Raw genomic sequence first — 23127 nt, 5'->3', positions numbered from 1 at the left:
ATATCCTCTTATATACATATATATAGATATTTACCAATCGAATTAAATTGATAGTCTTTAAGTAATCGAGTATTTTTATTTCTTTGTAGAGTTACGCAGAGTACAATGCTAAAATCATACACGTGACGCATCTTTGTGTAATATATTAATATATCTCTCGTTATACGTTTACATTTCATTACATCACATCGAATGTGGACATGGTGCTAAATTAAGTTAGCCGGTTATGTACATACTGTTGTATTAAATTGTGCTGGGAAATAAACCGAGAATGTACAATTGTAATCCGCGGTGACACATTTAGAAACGATTAGTATTAATGTAATGGCACGAACGCATCGTCTACTGAGATTTACAATAATCGAGACTAACGAGATTACGAATAGTATACGGACATACTAATTCGAGAGAAGTAAAGAGAGACTTGAGAAAAAAAAGGAATTTACGTGTGCACTTTTATCTTAAGAGTTAATAGTATTGGTCGAGTATTGTTGAAACACCTTTGTCATCCCAAGCGATATATCGCGAAATTCTCGCTCGTCTTGTCAAACTACTCAATTAACTAGTCATCCGCTTTATACCAAACATATTTGGAAAGTGCTTTATCTCAAAGCATAAACGTGCTTGCGACACCGTTAAATATCAGCGTCGCTTAATTTTTATTCTCTCTCTCTCTCTCTCTCTCTCTCTCTCTCTCTCTCTCTCTCTCTCTCTCTCTCTCTCTCTCTCTCTCTCTCTCTCTCTCTCTCTCTCTCTCTCTCTCTCTCTCTCTCTCTCTCTCCCCCCCCCTTTCTTGATTTAAATTGTCGCGCATATCGCGTATAAGGAAAGGCCAGTGTTAATTTAAAGAGAGTTCTCTAGACGATGAAATGACCGAGCCACGTAAATAAATAAACGCGTGTGTATCCAATGCAGAATGGATTTAGCCTACGATCTTTCGAGTTTAAAGCAATTCGGGCGTTTTGTTATTCATTTATTGAGAGCGACAAGCGCCACGCGAGTTCAAATAATATTTTTATGCTATGACCGATTTTATTTACGTGACTGGTCAATAATTCTCTTAATGCAATCGTGGTTTTAATGTACTTAAATTCTATCACGCGTTTTGGCCCCTCGTCCGCTGCAGAAAAAAAAATTTAATTATACATGTCCGGCGCACAGCCATTAACGTCTGATTCTTATGAAACAACTAAGCTAACTTTACAACGTTTACTGCCAATAATACACCGATGTTTGTATCCTTGAAATAAAAAATAAAACAAACGTTTTAAGTACAACAAATTTTGCTTATTTAAATTTTACATGAAAATATTCGAATTTCGATTTAAAAATATCCGAATAATATTTGTGTTAAAGAAATTAAATATAAAACAAAGTTTAATTGAGCATAGCAGTTAATTTTTTCAAGTTTGCTCGGGTCTTTCCCGAACCTTCTATGCTAATTTTTGATTTAGTTGATTTAGTCAGGCTACGTCACAAGATGACGATAAGAAGAAGATAGCTTTGTCTATTATATTGTATTAATAGCACGAAACATCTGTTCCATAGCAGTAACTAGCAAATTCATGCGCGCGCGCGCGATTGAATGATGGAAATTAAATAAATACAGGACGGATATGTTCAATCTCGAAATAGTGAGATTATCCTACACATCTATATATCGATATATGTATATAATATATCTGTGACGATAAAACATTCCACTCGAAAAACTGCTAGCTCTATGCTTGTAACGGTTTCTCCATAGAGCCTTATCTCAAATTATTGCCACGTACACAGAATCGGATTCAATTTCGGTAAATACTTTCATTTATCATTTATTATAAATTTAATAAACAAATAAAAATAAATTAGGCGTCCTTTTGACCAGAAAAAAGCTGACTCTACACAAGTTCAATTACTATTTCTTCTTATTATTTAACTAACATGGCACCAACTACTAACAATAAGTAACGAATCAAGAGACACGGTAGTGTCTTGCGCCAAGTACACGCGAAGCGAGACCGCACCGTGACTCTTTTACGCGATTACTATAACGCGCAAATATGCGATAAAAATTATATATATTTTTGCATAGCCATAAATCACGAAGTAAAAAGTCTGTAATAGCGGCAATATTTTCTTTACACAATAACAAGTAAAAAAGAGACAAAGAATCATAAATCTTTTATCGCATCGAAATGTCCGATTCTTTTACGCGTATGACATAGGATGATAATGATGCATTGATACAATGGTAACTATCCATCATTATATCAACAATTTTTATGCGTTTATAACGCGCATTCGTTTAATTATGGATATGTTTAATTAGAAACTTAAATACGGACGTGTGCGTCGCGCGCTAACATGCGCTAACATGTACATATTCTAGCCGCGATATCGCGAGGAGTTCAACAAAATAATGTTCTCTTTCTCTTTCATTTGTATATAATATATCTACATATACATGGAATATACGTAGTACGCGTACGTTGTTTAGACATTAGCCGTATCTTGTTATTTGTTTTTCTTTATACATTACATACACACATTAAAGCTGAACCAGTACGTGTATACGAATACACACTTAACAAACTGTATGTACAAGGATACCTTTCTCCTACGGAATTCCTTTTTGTTGCGACTTTTAATAAATAACATGTGAACGAGAGGGATTGACGTTCTCAAGTTTCCAATTGGTCCGTCACAACCAATGTTTTACACTCTACATTTACAAAAATCGCATTGAAAACCTCAGGCCCCGATTATTCGCAAAGAATCTCTTTCTCGTTGAGAAAAATAAATAAAAAAGATTGCAAGAAAAATACAAATGTTTTGTGCAATATTCATATTCTTGTGCGGTGCGTGTCAGTAAACAGTAAAAAAAACTGCTGCGTTAAGTTTCTGAGATTCTTATCCAATAAATACAAGTCTTGCGTAAATCACCGTCGATAATTGTAATATTCATTCAAAATCATATAGAAGTAAAAGAAGATAGCCATTATGAATTGCAATTGTAACATTATGCATGCCAAATATTTTACATTGTTTAGACTTGGTCATTATTAGACTTCTTTTAAGAGAAAAATATTGGTTATAAATATATATTGCTTTTCAGAAAATATACGATTTAATTATTTCATTCAGTATAAAATAACCGGTAGATCTCGCTCGATGTATTAAATTTCATTTACTTACGTAGCGTTGAGAGAAACAATACGTTTTGAAATAAACATCTTCTAACAAATAAGATTCTTAAAGTTGTTGATATCAGCAAATATAAGTTTCTTTCTTTTGTCACTCGATGCGTACTTGTGTTTTGAGACGACACCTCTTTCTCTTTCTGTAAAGTGTACCTTCCACACAATATACACGTGATTTTTTTTTTTAAGACTGCTGTTACATCAATTCTTGTCCCGCTAAAAAAGAGAACAAATGATTCACATTTTACTTGTACCAAATAATTGCAACATAGTTCACGATAATTTATGTTGTTCTTTTATCAATTCCTTAATCGTATATTTAATTATGTACCATATATTCATCTACTTAGAAATAATTTAGAGGAAGATTTTGAGATGTCAAATCATCAATCGTAAATATTTCATTTAAAAATTAAAAGCTTTCACAAAAGCGGATCTTAAGGGGAGCCTTCGAAATTGACAGGAAATGACGTCTAATCATTGCGACGGTCTAATCGGCGGTGATTATCTCGAGGAGCGTTGTAACTAATATAATGAGATCAAATATTACGGAATAGTAAAAAACAATCGGTTAAGATATATTTTATGAATATTCTATAGAAGTAGCGGGAGAGATACATGATTTGAGAGTCTTTGGTGTCAATCTATAAACAAATTATTCCTCAACATATTTTATAAATGTATATTTTTGTGTATAGATTTATAGATGGTCATTTCCACTCATATCTAATGTCTGTATGTCTATTTGTACTACCGAATGACGCTTGGCTATCATTCGTAAGCGTAATAACAAGTCCGTAAACTTATGATAGATGCCGTCCAATGCGATCACGAACTTCCCCGTAATCTAAAATTACAGAGATTCTTGAAAAATACAATTGTCCGGTATATCTTTCATTCTTCGGCCGAGGCTTGCGCTCCCCCACCGTCCTCGCGATTGCTGCTGGTCTTTTGTTCTTGTTCCTTTTGTGCTTTGGCTTCTGCATCTACAGATAAAACGTTGATCCGTTGGAATTTGTCAATCTTATGAAAATGATTTTATTAGCTAGATAAGCTATACGCAAAGTACAATATAAACAAAACTTTCATAATTATGTTAACAATTCTTTGTTAAAAAGTATTAACTCTATTTACACAAGCGATTAAATAATATCTAAATTCAATTATGATAACATGCCTCGAACTGCTTGTTCTTTCCAGACTTTTTTATTCTCTGCGAGACACGGGATCCAAGGTTTGCCAATCTTAAATCTCTTATTTTCTCCTCCTGAACCTGCAATATTATTAACACGTTATTAGATAACTGTTAATCGATCTGTAGATAAACTAATTAATAATTAAATTAATATATCTATATTTAAAGAAAAAGATGAAATTTCAAAAGTAGTAGAGATACAGTGTCATTTAAGTATAATTAAATAATTAAATTACAAGTAACGTATGCTAGAAAAGATCTTGAAAAGATACCATTGCTGGGTTCGTCCACGGTATCCTTGACATTGAGCGGCGCGAGAACGGTTTCCAGCATGTCACTGCATACTTGCATGCTAGGCTCGACAATGAATTCTATGAATCCTATTTGAGATTCAGCTACCAACGTATTATTGCGGTCGCATAGAGGAGAAAATGGCAATCCAAGCTCTCGCTCTTTATCACCTTGTCTGAAGAATTCTTCAAGAAGTTGCATCGTCCATCTGGATGGATTGGGAATTATATATCATCTATTTATTATTGTATATATACATATTGTTTTGCTTCTGTTATTAGAATATAGATCAATCTTCTTTAGTATGAAAAGAAATCTTTATTATGGTTTTTCAATTTTACTTTAATCTTTCTTACTTAACTTGAAAAATATATAGATATGTATAAAAAATTTTGTAAAAATTATTTTTTTGTCTCTATAATAATTTCCAGTAGACCATGTTTCATCAAAATTAAACAAGTACAAATATCGTTAATATTCTCTTTGAGTAAAAAGCTTCACCTATGGTGAAGATCCCATCTTTTGGCAGGATGCGAAATATCGCAACAATGGAGAACTAAGCTAACAGCTTTGTTTTTATCCACGCTTGGCTCTGCCAAACTTAGTAAATTTTTCATATTTTTTAACTGTTGAAAGTGAAAACTCATATCGGTGGCAAGAACCATGTCAATCACGAGCGATCGAAATTCTCGAAATTCTTCTCTCGATAAATTTTGCAGTATGTTACAATCATCTTCTCTGAGTATCCTAAAACATGCAATATATATTATATTAAAGAATATTGGCGTTATAAGTATCACTATATAAAATATTAATCCTACTTCTACGACGATGTGTCTATATAATACAAACAGTGTAAATTCTGACTGTATCATTTTTTATTTATAAAAAAAAACCAGTCATTTAAATAGGAAAAGGTTTCGAAAAAAGAAAGAAAAAATTAAAGAAAAATCAATCGTTGATAGATATTAAAACTTTTAAAGAGTAGTTTTAATTTTATTATGTGTATTCGTAAGAAATATTGCATAATTTTTAACTTTAATATTTATATATAGCAATTTTTAAGGAGCTTAAGATAATTTAAAGATTATCTTAATCACTTTTAAAAAAAATTATCTTTTAAAAATAAAATTATCTAAATGTTGAATAAATTACAAACTGTCCGAGACAGCAACGGCAATGGCAATTGCAAGATGGAATTTGCACGTACCGAAAGCTGGCCGAGATGTGATGATTTTCTAACACAGCTCGGTCGTTATATAGGAGCGCTGTATCACTACCGGACATTACGTGGAAATTGTTTGTGGTCCCAGTATGCTCGTAATCATGAATAATCGCTGCCACAAGAGTGGCGAAAATCTCGAGGTCGGTCAGCCAATTCTGCAACGAATAATATCAGCCTGAAGCAATCTCGCGTACAATATGCGCGTCAACTGACAATGAGTAGAAGAGACCCCTTCTTTTTGCCGAACTAATCAACTATCTTTAACGAATCGATAGAGAACTCGTTTTTATTATTTGCGCATTTTATACGATTTCTATTTTTTTCAGACCAAGAGAGATTGCCAAACAAGATATTATAATAATCGTGATAGGCTCAAATGATTAGAAATCAAACATATATAACGAAAGAGCACAGAGTCGCAACAAGATGTTTGCGTTAAATTATTTTTAATTTAAATAGATATTTTCCAACCATACGAACATTTTGTTGCTGCTCTGTGCTCTTTCGTTATATATGCAAGATATTATATTTTTTGATTCTGTTCGAGAGATATATATTTATCCTACTTTTATAATTATTTTGCAAAGTGTGTAGATTGCATATGTATGTATCTTAATATATATCACATATGTATAAGTATAGTAACAATAATGAAAGGCTTGACAAAAGGCTTTCACGAAAATAAATTATTAATTAGTATAACTAATTAACTATTAGCTCGTTATACAACCAGTAAAAAATTAAGAAACATCTTTATTTTCCTTTTACATAAGTACCGTAAAATGTAAAATAGTATATGTCATAAAAATTCTACATAATATGCATCTCTTTCTCTTCCTCTCTCTTATTAGAAAGAATTAAGTACTCACCATCAAACCCGTTTGACATAGGATGTAATGCATCGTTTGCGCAACATCGGCAGCGTGGAGGTTGTTGTGGTATGGGTTTCGATGCCTGCAATAACCCTCCTCAACTCTTCCGAGAAAGCACTCCAAAACTGCGGGAGGTACTTTAAACTTGTGAATCATACCATATCGATTGAGGAGGTCATAGCCCAGGTATTTCACTGGCGTGCCCAGAGCGGCCTCATTCAAGGAAAATACATCGAACGACCAATCGTCTAAAGTCTTGAACGGTAAAGGAAGCAATTTGAATATTTAAACTTTCAACAACTCGCGACCTTAATTTTAATAATAATCTGACCGATCTTTGATGATCGCGTGAAAATTCTCTTTTCCATGGCTAATAATCGAGATACCAGTATTTTTTTCTGATTGAAAATTAAAGTCTCCGAGATGTAATTAAAGGCAATATAATAGTACATGTGTAAGTAACTAGACGTTTTTTTGCCGTGATACATTTATCGTTAAAAATTAATCGTCGCACATAAAGATATGTATATATATTCCAGTATCGAATACTCTCCAGCCGTGGCTCGCCGGCGGATTACCTTAAGTACTTTGACGACTTCCGGCGGAAATTGCATAAGAGCGGTGTTGGTGACTCTCCTATAGATCCGATCGACGAATATGCCCGCCCTGATAGCATGGGCGACCGAGCGGAATTTCGGTTTCTCATCGGCTTTCCGCCTGGTGGTGGCGAGCTGCCTGGTGAAAGTCGATGCTAGCCATTCGCGTACTTCCGGTGGTACCGCATCTGGCTGCACCTCTGACAGCTCGTCATCTTCGTCCGCCAGTCGTCTACAGGAGGAAATCGTGAGAGACAACGTTATAGATCAGCGAATTAACACGCTGATATTCGACATTCGACATTCGACACGAACAAAATGCCTACCTTCGCTACGCACGATCAAATATATCAAGTCGAGACACTATCACGGTCCTCAAAAATTCATCTCATTGTAAAAAATTCATCTCTAACTAAACTAACTTGTTTAAAATCTGTGTTTAGGCTCGCTTTACAATTTACATCATCATGAACGAATAGAAGGAAGGACTAACGTATATGTAATATATTGTGTATTACTGTATTACTCTTATTATATATTATTTGATCCAATGTGTGTGTGATTTGCATTATCCATTTATTATGTCTTTCTCTCGTATATCAGGTACGTCAAGTACAATGAAAATAGTAAATTTATAGATTGCCGGAAATGTTATTTGTCGCTTTAAAAAATCGACGTGTAACGACTAACGATTCGTGAATCAATTTCGTGTGTGGTAAAATGCTTTTTTATCGCTCGCGAATCATAAAAATAAATTACAATAAATTGCGATTACATCCGGAATATAATCGATATTCCATTCTATTGTACTATACTCTGTAAACAAGAGTGTGCTATACAGAATATCTAGATCTACGAAAAGGTCTTTTATCTTAAAAGGAAATTTTTTAGCACACATGCCATTAAAAAATATTCCTTAGCTGTTCCATGTATAAGCCGCCTTATACCGCGATCATAATTTTCTAAACATATCAAGATTCTATTCTATTAATAGTCCTAATTGACTCACTAAAATTCACGCTCTAATTAAATTAAATGTTAAACATACTAATTACATCATTTCAGTGAAAAAGTTAAATGCGCGAGTTATATAAGTATGCGAATTGAAGGGGAATATTCCACTGAAAAAAAAGTGAATGAGATGGGAATGAGGATTCGTGTAAAAACTCTTGTTTAAATAAACAGCTGTGATCTTTCGAGCGTGTTTCTCCTTGATCTCAAACTTGATTCGATGTACAGGTGTACAGATGCAGCAGTGATTTAGTAGACTTAAGCTTAAGCAAAGCTCTACGACCTACGACAGTTAAGTCAATCATTTTGCCAAATAATTTTGACATATTCTTGTCAATTCTCTATTCCTCAGTGTCAACTATGTATTAATACAACCGTGATAACGGTGTAAACAATAATGCGTATCGCGATTTCGTTTAAAAGTGCATTTCCCACGTATATCTATTATACATCGATCTTGGGTGCAAATTACACAGAACACAAAACATCCGGAAATCATTGCCAGTAAACAGGTGCGAAGATTTGGATTAATTGATGTGATCACTAATAACAATATAACAGTTGTAACAATTAATTAAAAGATGAGAAAAACAATTATGCTTGTGCAAATATTGTCGTACATAGTCGATCAATTATGGTGAATAATATAGTTAAAATTTCAGAATAAACACTAATAGATTTAATTATACGTGAAAAAGCTACATGTGTTAGCATGCGCGCCATACGCTGCCAAAAATTGCGTATATGTAAAGTGTCTCAGAACCACACTGTAAACACACACACACACACACACACACGCACGCACGCACGCACGTATACCATTCTTTTATCTATATAAATTTCATAACTTTGAAGTAAATTTTTCCACAATATTTATACACCCTACTTTGCACAAAAAATGTGCATTAGTTTAAATACATTTTAAATACATAAAAATATATCTGTAATATATAATAATATATTCAAATATGTAAATCTAAATATATTTAAATCTTGAACATATCAAGTCTTAAATTAGTTTGTAATTAAGTAAATCTGCGTTAAATATGCATTATATAAAATTGCGATGTAATGCCTCTCTTACTCCTATTAGATTTTAGATGCTTAATTCATTAATATGTAGGTACTTAAAAAAATTCAATGTTGGAGTTATACTACGTTTACGCGGGCGTTATACTTCTGTAGTACTTAACTTGCGATAATTCACTCGTTTACGCGTACAAAATCCCATTTACTTTACGTGGAGGAATTATCGTAAGTTACCGCAGAAGTAACGCTCGCGTAAACATAGTATTAGTTGATTATTTTGTTAGTTATCAAAGTAACCATCTTAGTTTATCCTGTAATATAAGTTATAACTTGAAAAAATATAGGTCCTGGAACACCCTATATAGTATATGTATACGAAGAGAGCGTCGTCATATAGCCATATAGGTACCTATAGCGAATAGCGAATAGCGAGTAGCGAGCAGCGAGAGTTGGAGTGTGCGCTAAGCGAGTGATTTTTCATGCAAAAAGACCTCGATGACGCCAAGCGCAAAGTGCAGAGTGCAAAAAAATGTGGTTTCGTACGCATTTTCGCGATTCGCGCTCAAACATGGAAATTTTGGGAGAAACGAACCTACGGCGTACACCCGGACGACATATGGCGGTTGACTCCACACGCTCAGCATCTCTATAATATGAAATACGAAGGAAAAACATTTATCACATTAAAAGGTTCCACAATGATCTATATAAGCATCTTGCTACATCCAAGCAAACATCCCTGCATGCCTGCAGCGTAGGGTGATTTGAAAATTTTCCTTCTTTTTTCGCTTGCTCTCCGCTACCGTTTGCCCTGAAGCTGAAGATCATTTCGAAGTAGCCATCCTTGTGTGTGTAATCATTCTCTCGCAGCTTTTTCGAATCACTCAATATGCATACATACACACCCATACACATCCCATACACAGCGCGGCGCGGCGCGGCGCGATTGATTTGTGGGGGATGCTTGAGGACCGCCCGGTGATAAATGTCCTACATATATGTATATGTATACATGCGCTTCTCTCGGACAAGAATAGTGCCAGTAGGAAACGGTCGATTATCGTGAGAACGATGCATGTTGCACGGCAGGCAGATACGTCCGACAAATTGAGCAGGTTATACCTAAAAGGAGTCTAGAAGAGATGTAAACTAGAGACAGGGAGTGAGAGAGAGAGAGACAGGCAAGAGTAACGTCTCCATGCTATGCTCGAAAGTGTCGTTTGATCCTCGCAGTTGATCATTCCTCTCGTCGATTTATCATCTCAATAAAACTCAATTGTTGCGCACAAGAAATGCAAAAATAAAAATAAATAAATTGATAAACATGATTCATGAGACTGTGACTTATTAGAAGATTAATATGTTTCTTGTTGTGTCACCCGATTATTTACGTATCGCGAAACAAGTACCTAAGGTATTTCAACGAATATTTTCGTAGTAAAAATGCAGGACGTTTAAATATAATCATTGTTGTCTCTGCGTTCATTCCTATACATAACATATGCAAAAGTTTGATCGTCGACAATATCCTAAATAAGTGACGATAATGTCTGTGATCTTTGATAGTATTCTCTAAGAGAATCGTCTACTCGCACCGATTTGTAGAAACATGCTAATTGTATCGCGAGACTATTAGATATACAAGAATAACAATTTTGAGTTTCTGAACTACTAAAAAAAGCTTATTAAAAAAAAGTACGCATAACTATTTTATGCGTTTCAGTTTTTGTGCACATCAACTAATCTAGAAACGTTCGAAAGATTCTACGGATTAGAAGATCAAGAAACGCTGACACATATATATTCCACTTATTGGTCTAGAATTGATATTTTTACAGAGGAGAGCGACATCTTGAATTCCTCACAAAAAAGTTTCTTAATATCGGCGTATAGAAATGAAAATATAAAATATAACATGGATGTTGTTTCTATATATATAATAATACAATTTAGAACAATTTGTTTAACATAAAGAAAGCTTGGCCTCAATTGTGATAATTTTAATTATACTTGATATTCGATTTGCAAAAGACATAGTCCGAAATATAATATCTGGAAAATATCGTTGTCGCTTTTCCGTGACACTGATCAGTTGTCAATCGCGTGCACAAAATTCAAGCCGATGATGAATATTGGCAGATTGACATTTAGCGGTTGACTGAATATTGAGAAACGATCGATAAAGAGCAAATAATAAAATGTTATATAAAATATTAAATGTCATGATATTGGAGATAACAAATAAAAGATTTTATTACAGAATAATGAAATATATTACATATCGAACTTTCATTCGTTTTAGTTGTTTTTTTCTGGCACGTTCTCTCAAAGTTTTCCAATCTACTTGCGAATTGCCATATATCAAGTTAAGCATTTCAATATCAATTGCATCATTTTGATATTTAAAGACATTTGCCAGTATTTTTAATTATTTAAGAATATCACTTGTGCGTAATATAACGATAGAGATCAAGTATCATATAATTTTATACGTTTGTAATCAAAAATTGTATTATGTAATTGATGGTTACCGTCACACCAACCACGTCGCTAACAATGCTTTTAAATGATTGAAGAGTGAGAACGAGATATCAATTAGATGTTAAAAATAACGTTCCGAGTTACGAAGAAATGCTTAGAGATCCCTTCCCCCGCCGCCGTTTATATTGCTCATTGACTTGATATTTTAAATATTGTAATCACAGAATAATTCAGTCAGATATTAAAATAATACAAAGAGACAAAATTCATGATTGTCGCTCACCGCCGCGATTACCAACGATCGTCCAACGAGAGAGAACATCTCGTTTCTTAAAACGAGCGCGAGTATGAATCTATCGTTCGAGGAAGAGGGCGACAAAGAGTGTCAAAACGGCATACGGATACGGTGCGGACTGCGGACTGCGGACTGCGGACTGCGGGAAAATGGGTATATAGATAGGGGCAAGTAGAATGGAGAACGAACGGAGGGGAGGACCGCGTTACGTGGAATCGAAAACGTGGAGTCGTAAAAGGGGCTTGGAAATGTGAATGTTTCGCAACCTTGCCCATACGGGGGTGCGAAGCTTCCGTTTCTGGGTTACCACCGCGTGGCCCTGTGGTCCGTCTGGGTCCAAGCCGCCCCCTAGGGATGAAGACGTCAGGCCCGCCCCCCTACGTGATGACCGAGCGCACTCATTCCCGCCTGAACTCACCCTGCGGTAGTACTTGTTAGTTCATGTGTAAAAAAGATTAGAATACAAGACATTACAGTTTTTCTATTCCTTTTACTTTCGTCTTCTCTTTTCTTTTTAATATCATTACGTGATTTTAATATCACGGCTACGACATCGCTCTGCTGCGCTCTCATGTTGCAATAAATCTATTACATGTTGTAATAAATCTAGAATAGAATAAAACAGGATATACTCGATGCGTCGTGCTTTACGGCTGCTATAGTGTGCGTGTAGTTAGTGTAGTCATTGCTGAAAACAAAGGTCGCGGAATATACAAGCGCGAGTTAATCGCATTTCTCTTGTCGGTCACAATTGCATGAGCAAAAAATGAGAAAAGATACCAAGCATCTAGCTTCAAGCATCGAAATCGAAGACTTGATCAACAATTCGAAGAATTGTTGATAATATGATCTTTGGGATCGGAGAGATGTATAGTAGACGTGCAAGTACAGCCAGCTGCGTGCAATTGTCACGCAATCGATGCATGTATCGCGCAGGGATGTATGCCTCGTTGCTTATGAATATGATTTTATGCGCGACGCTCAAAAAACGAATGACATACCATAAATAGAAATTTTTGACAAACAATCTTAGAAAAATAGAATGAAAACACGGAAAACTTTGTTAATTTCGTAATCGTATGATTTTAGTCTAAAAGTCTAAACTCTAAACTAAACGTATGGATTTTGACGTAAGAAATGCGCGTCGCAAAAATATTGTGTATGAATAAATAGGCATGAAAATTTGTAGAATTTGTAAAAGCATGCGGTTCAGTATTGCTTACAAATAACGCTTATACAGAGATCAAAATAACAATTAAATCATCAGAGGTAGCAAGTTTAGTGCGTATCCAGTCTCTATATATACGCATGAAACGAGCTGCAATAACATGGAAAAAATGATGCTAAAAAGAAAAATTCACTTGCCTCCTGTGAGGATTGAACTCACGACCCCTGGTTTACGAGACCAGTGCTCTACCACTGAGCTAAAGAGGCGTCGATGTCAATTCCTCTCGAGCGAATCCAGAGGAATGATCCCGAGGATCCACGAGGAAGAGTTCTGATGGATCGTTGTAACGTAACGTTATACATCTTTTTTTTATTGCGATTTATTGAAGCTAGGGAACACTGACCCCGCTCATCGCTTATACGATTGATCTTGCTTGCACGGATATGAGAAATGTCAAATGGCCTTTGTCCTTCATGGCCAGCTGAATCTTTGATCGTCCCGTAATTGAACAGGGGTTGTGAGTTGTGAGTTTCATCTGGCACGACGCATCGCGAAAACGAAAAGCTCTCATTACGAAATCGGGGAGTATTGAATTTAAGTTGCACCTAGCAAATGGAAAGGGATAGCGTCGTGTTCACAAGATCACCCTGCGGCTCCACATTAATGAAATAGATTAATAGACCGATAATTAACAGCTAATCGCAATCAACTCCGCTGCGAACGTCACGTCATCTCGTGAAAAACAATCGAATCGATCAGCATTAAGCATTACTGATCGTGTAAGTGTAAACTGTAAACTGTAAAACGCAAAACGGTTGGCTACAATCTAGTATCTACATGTATACTCGGCTGTCTGATCGGCACACAAATGCTACCGCATTGACAAATTACATCAGGATATCTTTTCAATTAATCTCATCCTCGTTAGATATTCGACGATTATGGTATCGACGATATGTATATATCTACAAAAGAGAGTCGTTATTAACCGCGAGGTTTAGGACGTCGAGATTATTAGGATGTTGGCAGTGTCTGCAAATTTTGGCAAAAAAGCAGCAGTATTTGAAAGTAGTTGCAGGTATAAGGATTAGTATAGTGACTGTTGCTTTCCATTCGTTCGTGAGAGGCTTGGAATTCTCGCTCGAAAAGAAACTTACTTGGTCTCGTCGATGAAAACAGCCTCGAGTACGCGAGCTGCGTAATGCAAGTTTCGTTGAAGTAATTCGGCGGATATCTCCCCATGTTGTAGCTGCCTCAATAAACACCTCAATCTGCAAAAGAGAGGTAGTCTCGGAGTCGTTGCCTGTGCGCCAATAACGTATGCCCGTATGCCTCCTGAACTAGATGTTCGCTTCCGATCGCTTTCCGATAATTACGCGACAAGAGTCGCGATTGCAAACACAATTCTATTTAATCCTTGGAGGAGGATTTAATCAAAGAAATAAATATTTTCTCTCACGTGGGATTCTAATCTTACACATCTTATAAAATAAAATATTTAGCACACGAGAATAGACGGAACGTTACAGATGTAGGTATCTTGGAAAATATAAGTAATTTTCATTCTCATTAAATTATCATTTATTACACGCTAATTTGCATATGCTCATGTTATTATTTAAATTTTGTAAAAGGTTTTGTATTTTGTAAAAGGCATAAATAATAACGATTATTTAATTCCATACGATACGTCGTTATATATGTAGAAATAAATAAAAACAATATGGCGTGTGGCGTGTGGCGTGCGCGTTATATATCTTTTATCAACTCGCGATCAGAAGCGGATTATCTCTATATGTAATGTATACATATATCATCACTCTATGTTTGGTAAACCTTTTGGTAAACCTAGATCTATAAAAATCCAAAATCCATATCGCATTTGCGATAGAGCAAAGCCATTAACACCTGCATTACATACGATATAATACGTTTTAATATACCTGAGGGCAGCTTTGTCGCATGCGTCGGGGGTGTCAACGGCAGGAAGCGAATCCGTCGTGAGATCGACATTATCGAGGATCTCATCGAGATCGACGGGTTGACTCGATAAATACGAAGTATCGGGATTGTGCGGTGGTGGAGAACTTTCGAAATCCCCACCAGTGATGCTTTTGCTTTTGCCGGAACTTCGGCGTACTATCGTCAAAGTGCCTTGTTCTGAAACACAATGAGCGTCATCGCTTCCATTAGAATATTAGTGCAAACGAATATGGAAGGACATGTTGAATCGATCGTAAAGATATTTCGAAGAATCCGTACAACGACGACTTGGATCATTTTGAAAAGAGGACATGGTTTATCAAAGTTCTAATTAATCATCTTAATTATATGTATAATATATTTTAGATTATATAATACATAATAATTGAGCCATTTTGTACTTGACAAATTGCTATTCGAAAATAATTTGTAACGCACCGAAAATTAAGGTGCATCGAGCTTCTTCTCTTCTGACTGATCACCACGTGATTGTTAATTTATATGTGTACGGTATATTATAACAATGTGAATATTGGAGCATTTTGCCAAAGGAGCTGGCCAACGAAAGACTTAATTTTTGGAAGACTTTGTTTTTGGATGTGCGGATCTTTGAGGATATGTAGTCGGTAAACGCACAGATAGATATAGGTTTGTGCGAGCGTGCAAGTAGATAAAGCCCAGCTATCAAACCCGTATCTCGGAGGGGGGAGAGGGGAGAAAGGAAGAGGGTAATACCTCGAAAACTTACTGGAGAGTTGGCCGTTCCGACCGGGGGAAGAGGAAGGATTGCGCGTCCTCGAGGATGCTGAGCCGCTTGCGCTGCTACAGCCGGTAGCAGCCGCGTTATTCACCGCTACGCCGCCGCCGCTGCCGCCGCTGCCGGCTGAGGCCACCCCGATATCGTCTCTCGTGACTCGTCTATCCGGTGGAGATGCAACTGCAATTTCAAAAAACGAGTTGACAATTTTTTTACATCTGTTTCTGTACGTTGGCTCTATGATCCTATCTAATCATATAATATATGTAGGTACGCCGAAAAAAAATTACGCGAGATATAAAAATTTAGATATCATAGGATGCTTGAACATTCATAACTTGAATAACAGAGATACACACACACACACACACACACACACACACACACACACACACATATACATATATGTCCATAATATGTATATCTGCGTGATCGAACTCTTTACTTTTATAATACTTGAGCTTTATTGTTCATATATTTATACTTTAATACTTATTAATAGAATGAACAGAAATCCATACAAGTTTTATAAATCTGCAAAGAAATAGAAGATGAAATTAAAAGGTTTTAATAAATTAAATGTTTTTTTTATACGTTTCAATTTTATGCCCCGATAAGCTTTCAAGATGCAATATTTTATAACACATTTATTATCATGTCGCGTGTAACGGTGTAACGTCGCAAATGTTACTCGTACATCACGAATCAAACGCAAATTACCATAACTAATTTGACGAATGTAACGTTACAAAGTGTAAGGTCGTATCACTGCGGTAAAAACCGTGGCGGTAGAGCAGCTATCGATCGGTACCACCTGTCTATAGCTCGCGAATTAGTCTCATAGCCAATCGATCGCATACGAGTTACCAATGGTCCCATTATGCTAATCACAAGTTGAAGTGTTTCTAAGCGCCGAGAATCACGTTTACTACGAGAGATCTAACAGAAGCACGAAACGAACATGAGCGTTCATATTGAAGATGGCAAAAACATATCCCGTTGTCAAATATTTAAGGAATTTTAGTTATTCGTCATTCAAATATTGATACAATAAGAAATATAATTTAACGATAAATATAATATAAATAACATATCCATTTTTAAACATGTTTTAAACAATGAGAGAGAAAAAAACGTAAAATAAAAAGTGAAAGTAGCATATAATTTAGATGAGATTAAAAGCTGCAAACTCAACGAAATCAGGCCGCCTTCGCTTCTTGGTAAAATAAAATTAGAGCTAATTAAAATAATATAATTCAGCAGTTAAAGCGGAATTATTACACGACATAATGCGTTTTGATTTATGTCACGCGGCAAATCCGCCGAATTATATTATGTTTAGAAACTTGCAGTTAATTAAACAGTAGGTATTGTTCGTAAAACAGTAGCATTTTCAGTAATTGTCACATGTGTTGCATTGTCGTGTAAAATAGTTTATCGGCGAATTTTTATATTTGTCCCAACATGTAGAAATATTCAAAATACTATAAATTTAAGAATTTATTCTTTGTTATTGTAATTTAAATATTTACTATATGTTATAGCTCTTAAATAATATGTACATTTAAAATGTTCGTTAGAAATATATTCCAAAATAGAAATTCTACTGTATAAATAAATTGTTAAATACCGATTAAATATCGGTTCTAGGAAAAATTTGCTCTCTTCATATTTGGTGACACGTGGCGATAGATCAAAAGGCAGTTTGGCCAAAAATAATCGTCTATACTAAACAACACGAGATTTAATTTTATAAAATATGCAAGCAGTTAAATGGAATGGCGATGTAACTTAGGTTTTTATGCCGCAGATGTCAGAAAAAATAGAAGGAATGAAGATACTTGCTCGCAATTATTTTGTTATGTGCCTTTATGCCATATTAGTATTGTGTTGTAATTTCAGTTCTTTCTATGCATAGCTCTTGTATTTTTTCTTTTAACTTAATATCTTGTATATCCCTCCTGTTTAGGATATACGGCAAGTTAGCATGCGGGATTTATGCCATAGTACAGACACTTTGTAAAACTCGAAATCTCCTATGTGTTCTTTTTCCTTCTTTTTTTTGGATCGTATAATAATAATCTTTAATGCATCTATCGCTCTTCTATTTTCTTTTTAAAATTTTTCAGTTTTATAATTTGTTTATCATTCTTACCTCTTAATAAACTTCTTACACACATTTTATAACTTGATTATAAACATTATTTGTTATTATTTATAAGACGTATATTTCAGCCATGAATGTCATATAACCCACCCCTCTGGGATATATGGCAAAAATGCAAGGGTTTCTAAAAGTTTTTTTTATTAAATACAAAGAATGAATATTTCATATTTCTATTTTTTTATAGTAGTAGACAGTATAAAGTTTTTATTGGTATAATTCATTTGCCTTAAACATAGTAGGTACTCGATAAATTAAGTTTCCCTCAGCTGCGGCGTATATGCCGGAGTTACCCTATACTTTTCTTATTCTGAAAAGGAGAAAAAGTTGTAAAACTTTGTTTTTCAATATACTATTTCGTTATAACACTCTTCTCCTTTAATTTCAGAACAACAAAATAGTAAAGAGAAAAATCTAAAATTTTATATCAAAACAATTATACTCTCCATGTTCTGTGAAATAATATGACTCATTATTTCTGATTTATTCCTCCACATTCTGCGTAAAACCTGCCTGGTAAATATTTTACGAATGTTTTCTCAATAAGACAATAAAGTAAAATAATTTTAGAGTTTAAACGATAAAAAAAAACAATACCCCCATTTTCATTTGTAGCTAAAATATTATCTTTGTAAATCAGAGAACCTCTCAGAATCGCGCTACGTACATGACTGCAACAATAGGTTTATTTCGACAAGATTACGTTGCGCAGAACGCACGGCGTGGTACATATTATAAAATAAATGGAATTTCGTTGAAATTTAGGCGTAAAATCTCGGAATTACCATTACGTTTTTTCATTGCAACGGGCTGTACGATGCATATTTTTGGATAATAATGTTGCAAAATCCTATTACTCACTCTCTCTTTCTTCCCTCCCTCTCTCTCTCTCTCTCTCTCTCTCTCTCTCTCTCTCTCTTTCTCTTTTCAAAAACACCTTCAAATGCCGAGTGCATTGATGTGACGGTGCGATGGTGGGTTATGAAATTATTCACTGTAAGCGGATAAGCAAACAGACGCGAACATACGTGAATTATTGCATTTTGCTTGAATAATACATGAAACTGCGAAGCAATGATGAAATGTATGCATTTAGTGTACTGCAGAATACAATTCATATCTGCTTCTTTTTTAAAATTATATTTTTGTTTTTACCGAATGTACGCTTTCTCTTTTCCACGCTCCTATATGCTTCGATTGATTGCATATCTGACGCATGTAGAACCATAGTATTATCATTGGCTGAAGTATGTTTCACCAGCATCTAATTGTAAGTTACTTGCGATATTCCGAAAGTGCTAAAGTTGACCAAGACTATACCAAGTATATTTGTGAGCTTACCGCGAGTCAAATAGACTCTGAAATTAATTTAGATATCCATGAAATATAAAGAATCGCCGCTGTTGTAAAATACAAAAGCTAAATATCACAAAATAAGCGGTTGAGAAATGTTTAACACAGACACGATTTATGAGATGTCATCGAGTATGCAAATCTCTCATCACTCGTTATGCATTGTTATCTTACTATTGTGTGTCGTATCAGAAACAGATTGATCTAATAATAAATATCAATTAGTTATTAGTTATTAGATCGTAATGCTATCGGCTAACAATAAGTCCGTTCATGCGTAAATATTCGATCCATAAAAGTTCAAACCATAAAATTTATTGACCAAACAACGTTATACAGTAATCTATATAAAATATATTAAGACAATTTGAGATTCTAACAAAATTTTACTAGTTCAATAAATGAAATAATTAGGTATATAGATATTATTTTTAATAACATTGTTATCTGTCTATAGCGCCATAATGGTTGTCGGCAAAACGTTGGTGACTCCTGAATAAATGTCGAGATAAATGTGATTAAAAATGTAAGAGTTGATACGACTTCGTTTCTCGGGCAACAAACCCAAGTGTTGCCCGAATTACGTGGCCAAGAACCTTTTCTCGCTCTTCTGTTCTCTCTCTCCCTTCTTCTTTTTCTTCTTCTTCTCTCTTTGTCATCTTATTTTTAATCAGTGCGCTTACGCGACAAAATTCAATTAAATAACAAACACTGATGATCGATAAAACCAGATAGAACGAGTTCTGATCAAATTCCTATCAACACTTTTCATGGATTTTACGAATTACGCAAATGAACACATTAAAAAGCAGGTGATATATATAGATACATATATCCCCTTTACGATAGGAAAAAGATGTTCATATAAGAGCAAACAGAAACAATTTCGTAAAAAAACACTCGAATCATTTTGACCTTTTAATACTTGCGCAAGAATATTATTACAGTTAATTTTTTAGCCTTTGATGGTGTTGTATAAATTAATTGTAAATATCACGATAATGTCCATACTATTATAGGCTACACAAATGATATTAATATACATATATAGTATAGTTAATGCAAGATATAACTATATTTTATATAATGGTGCATTTAAACACGTATACACCTAGAAATTAGCGATGTAATAATTAAATCCCGTGATCATCGTCAAGTCTTGAACGAGATCCAATTCACGTCTCTTCAGACAGGGTTTGCAAGATAATCGATCCGCTTTGTCTTGACCATACATACATACGTAATTAGTGACGTATAGAGTAATCGTCTCGCAATAGCTCGAAAATTAACTTGGACAAGTTCCTTGTTATCTTCTCATTGGCTCAAAGTGCCGAGTACGTCTTCCTGGCGTCAATGAGGCATTTTATTAATGGCAAGAGAGACTCGAGATATAGGTACGTGTTAAGATCGATAAATAACTCATAGATTATTTTGTATTTTATATTACTTATAAATATAAGTATGTAATTAAGTCCCGTGTTGTGTTTTAGATATCTATACACAGTAAAAAATCGTGCGTCCAAATGTTAAAATTTTCTTGTGTTACCAAGATTTGACTATTATTTCAATGTAAAATTAACATACAACAGCTATGTTATTATTTTCGTAACATTTTCATGTGTTATATTTATGTCAACGTGATAACTAACACTTTATGTATGTCATTTAGAAATTGAATATTATTTTGAGTTCTTTTAACATAATTATTTCAAAAAATCAACACGTCTTAAAGTTATTTTAACATAAACAAAAGTTAAAGTAAATCTTCAAATAATCGTAAACTTTGACATATAAAATAATCAAATTTACTAAAATATGTGTTAATATAACTCAAAATAAAATGTATAATATACATTTCGTAAGAGTTACATTAAATCAGACGGAGCAAAATGTTATATCGACATTTTGTACAAGTTATTTTTACATTATACTTAAAGTTAAAAGAACACATATAAATGTAAAATATAGTGTCAATAAATTAACATTTCTAATTTGTCAACAAGTAACACACGATGAATGAGTTATTTTAACATAAAATTTAGAGTGGACTTTCTGGGACATTTGAAAAATGTTACAATTAACATTTTATTTTTTACTGTGTATATGCAAGCTATTTGATAGTTATAATTAAAGTAGTAACCTTCTTGATACAAAATATGGAATTTATGTATAAATTTTTGATCAACAGTTTAGCTATTCTGCGATAAGGTAACAAAAATTGTATCCTGTATTTTTAATGACACTTTAAACATTTTTCTTGCAAGAATATGGCGATATATATAATTGATATAAACATAAAAAACTTTCGATGGAAAAATCATGTATATTTCTGAATATGAAATCATGTATGTATATTTCATAGAAACAAATTATCCATGGCTTGTCCTAACTACCTTTCATGTTAGTCTAGAGAATTTCTTCAATCTCAATATTCTAAAAACAGAATATCGTCATTAAATAATCCTTTCATAAAATTGCACGTCGATGATATAAAGTTGAATGTGAAATTGCATTCGCATAATGATCGACTCTCAAGATTTTAAATATTTCTGTATATTAATACAACAATGCAAAACATCATATTATTCCGATGCTATGCGATTATCATATCGCATATGCATGTACACCATAAATAAATTCGTTTTTTAATTTTACATTCTAAATTACCTTCTCGAAAAATATTTACTTAAAAATATTATAAGCGTTCTTAATTGATATATTTGGCACGTATTTTTGGCACTATTATAAAATATGTCTGTGATTTATGTAATTTTCTTCAACATAACGACTCATTATACTAATTGAAAAAAGTCAATACCTATTGATATATTATTCACCTTCGATACAACGAGAATTCTGTCTTTCCTATGATATAAAATATAAAATGATGAATTTCAATGGGTCAATGGATTATGGATGATTCTAAACATGTTACTGCTTATCTTCTGCATGTAAATCCGTAAAATTCTGGGCGTTATAAACAAGAGCAAAATATTCCTTAAGAATATTCACGTTACTTTTTCGTTATCAAAAAAAGAAAATAACAAAAAACATTTCAAGTGGAAATTTTCATGACGAATATGTTCGAGACCAGAACCCAAGTACGGAAAATAGATAAAACGAAAAAGAAGAAATAGATTTTTAATTCCGACACATAACGCGCGTAAACGTTTTTATTAACTTAATAATTAATTTAGATCGTTATTAATGTTACAAAAAGAGAGAAATGAAGATATTATTATCCGCGGCAATTCTTTATTAATGTCGAAAAATCGTAAGCTACTCTTATGGTCCGATCTAAAGGTTTTTATATTAACTAAAACACATTACTCTGTAGGTACTTATAACTTTGATTATTATGTATAAACTCTAGTATGTGAGTTGTCAGATTTTTTGGCTTATCGATTTTATTGAATTTCTCAAGTTGCTGAGATTTTATCTCGTCAAGTTTAGCTGCGAAACGTGATCGGAATCGAACGGAACTGTACATACATACAAAAACTCGCGAAAACTTGAGACTTG

At 34.0% G+C, this 23127-nt stretch overlaps 1 protein-coding gene and 1 non-coding gene across 14 annotated transcripts in view; both read right to left on the bottom strand.

The window, feature by feature from the left end:
• Window positions 1-56: 56 nt before the first annotated feature.
• The window catches only part of LOC139771853 (dual specificity calcium/calmodulin-dependent 3',5'-cyclic nucleotide phosphodiesterase 1-like), a 95749-nt gene continuing 72678 nt past the window's right edge, over window positions 57-23127 (bottom strand). For 11 of the 13 annotated variants that reach the window (XM_071704970.1, XM_071704971.1, XM_071704972.1 and 8 more), the window contains 11 exons: window positions 16080-16268; window positions 15292-15508; window positions 14506-14619; window positions 12447-12599; window positions 7347-7596; window positions 6766-7023; window positions 5882-6051; window positions 5173-5418; window positions 4653-4879; window positions 4363-4458; window positions 57-4171 (listed from right to left, as the gene is read on the bottom strand). In XM_071704970.1, coding sequence (XP_071561071.1) covers window positions 4080-4171; window positions 4363-4458; window positions 4653-4879; window positions 5173-5418; window positions 5882-6051; window positions 6766-7023; window positions 7347-7596; window positions 12447-12599; window positions 14506-14619; window positions 15292-15508; window positions 16080-16268 — 2012 coding nt within the window. In that variant the 3' untranslated portion in view covers window positions 57-4079. Of the gene's footprint in view, window positions 4172-4362; window positions 4459-4652; window positions 4880-5172; window positions 5419-5881; window positions 6052-6765; window positions 7024-7346; window positions 7597-9996; window positions 10051-12446; window positions 12600-14505; window positions 14620-15291; window positions 15509-16079; window positions 16269-23127 lie in introns of all 13 variants that reach the window. The other 2 variants (XM_071704973.1, XM_071704974.1) reach the window with 2 other exon arrangements.
• Trnat-cgu (transfer RNA threonine (anticodon CGU)) lies at window positions 13543-13614 on the bottom strand. The gene has a single exon. It is a non-coding gene; the product is annotated as a tRNA-Thr (tRNA).

This window comes from Temnothorax nylanderi, unplaced genomic scaffold (genome assembly GCF_030848795.1).
Source record: "Temnothorax nylanderi isolate EJ_2023f unplaced genomic scaffold, tnyl_v1.0 TNYL_tig0045_pilon, whole genome shotgun sequence".
Taxonomy (NCBI): Eukaryota; Metazoa; Arthropoda; class Insecta; order Hymenoptera; family Formicidae; genus Temnothorax; species Temnothorax nylanderi.
The sequence above is the reverse complement of the archived record's forward strand: the minus strand, read 5'-3'. Positions and strand labels throughout refer to the sequence as shown.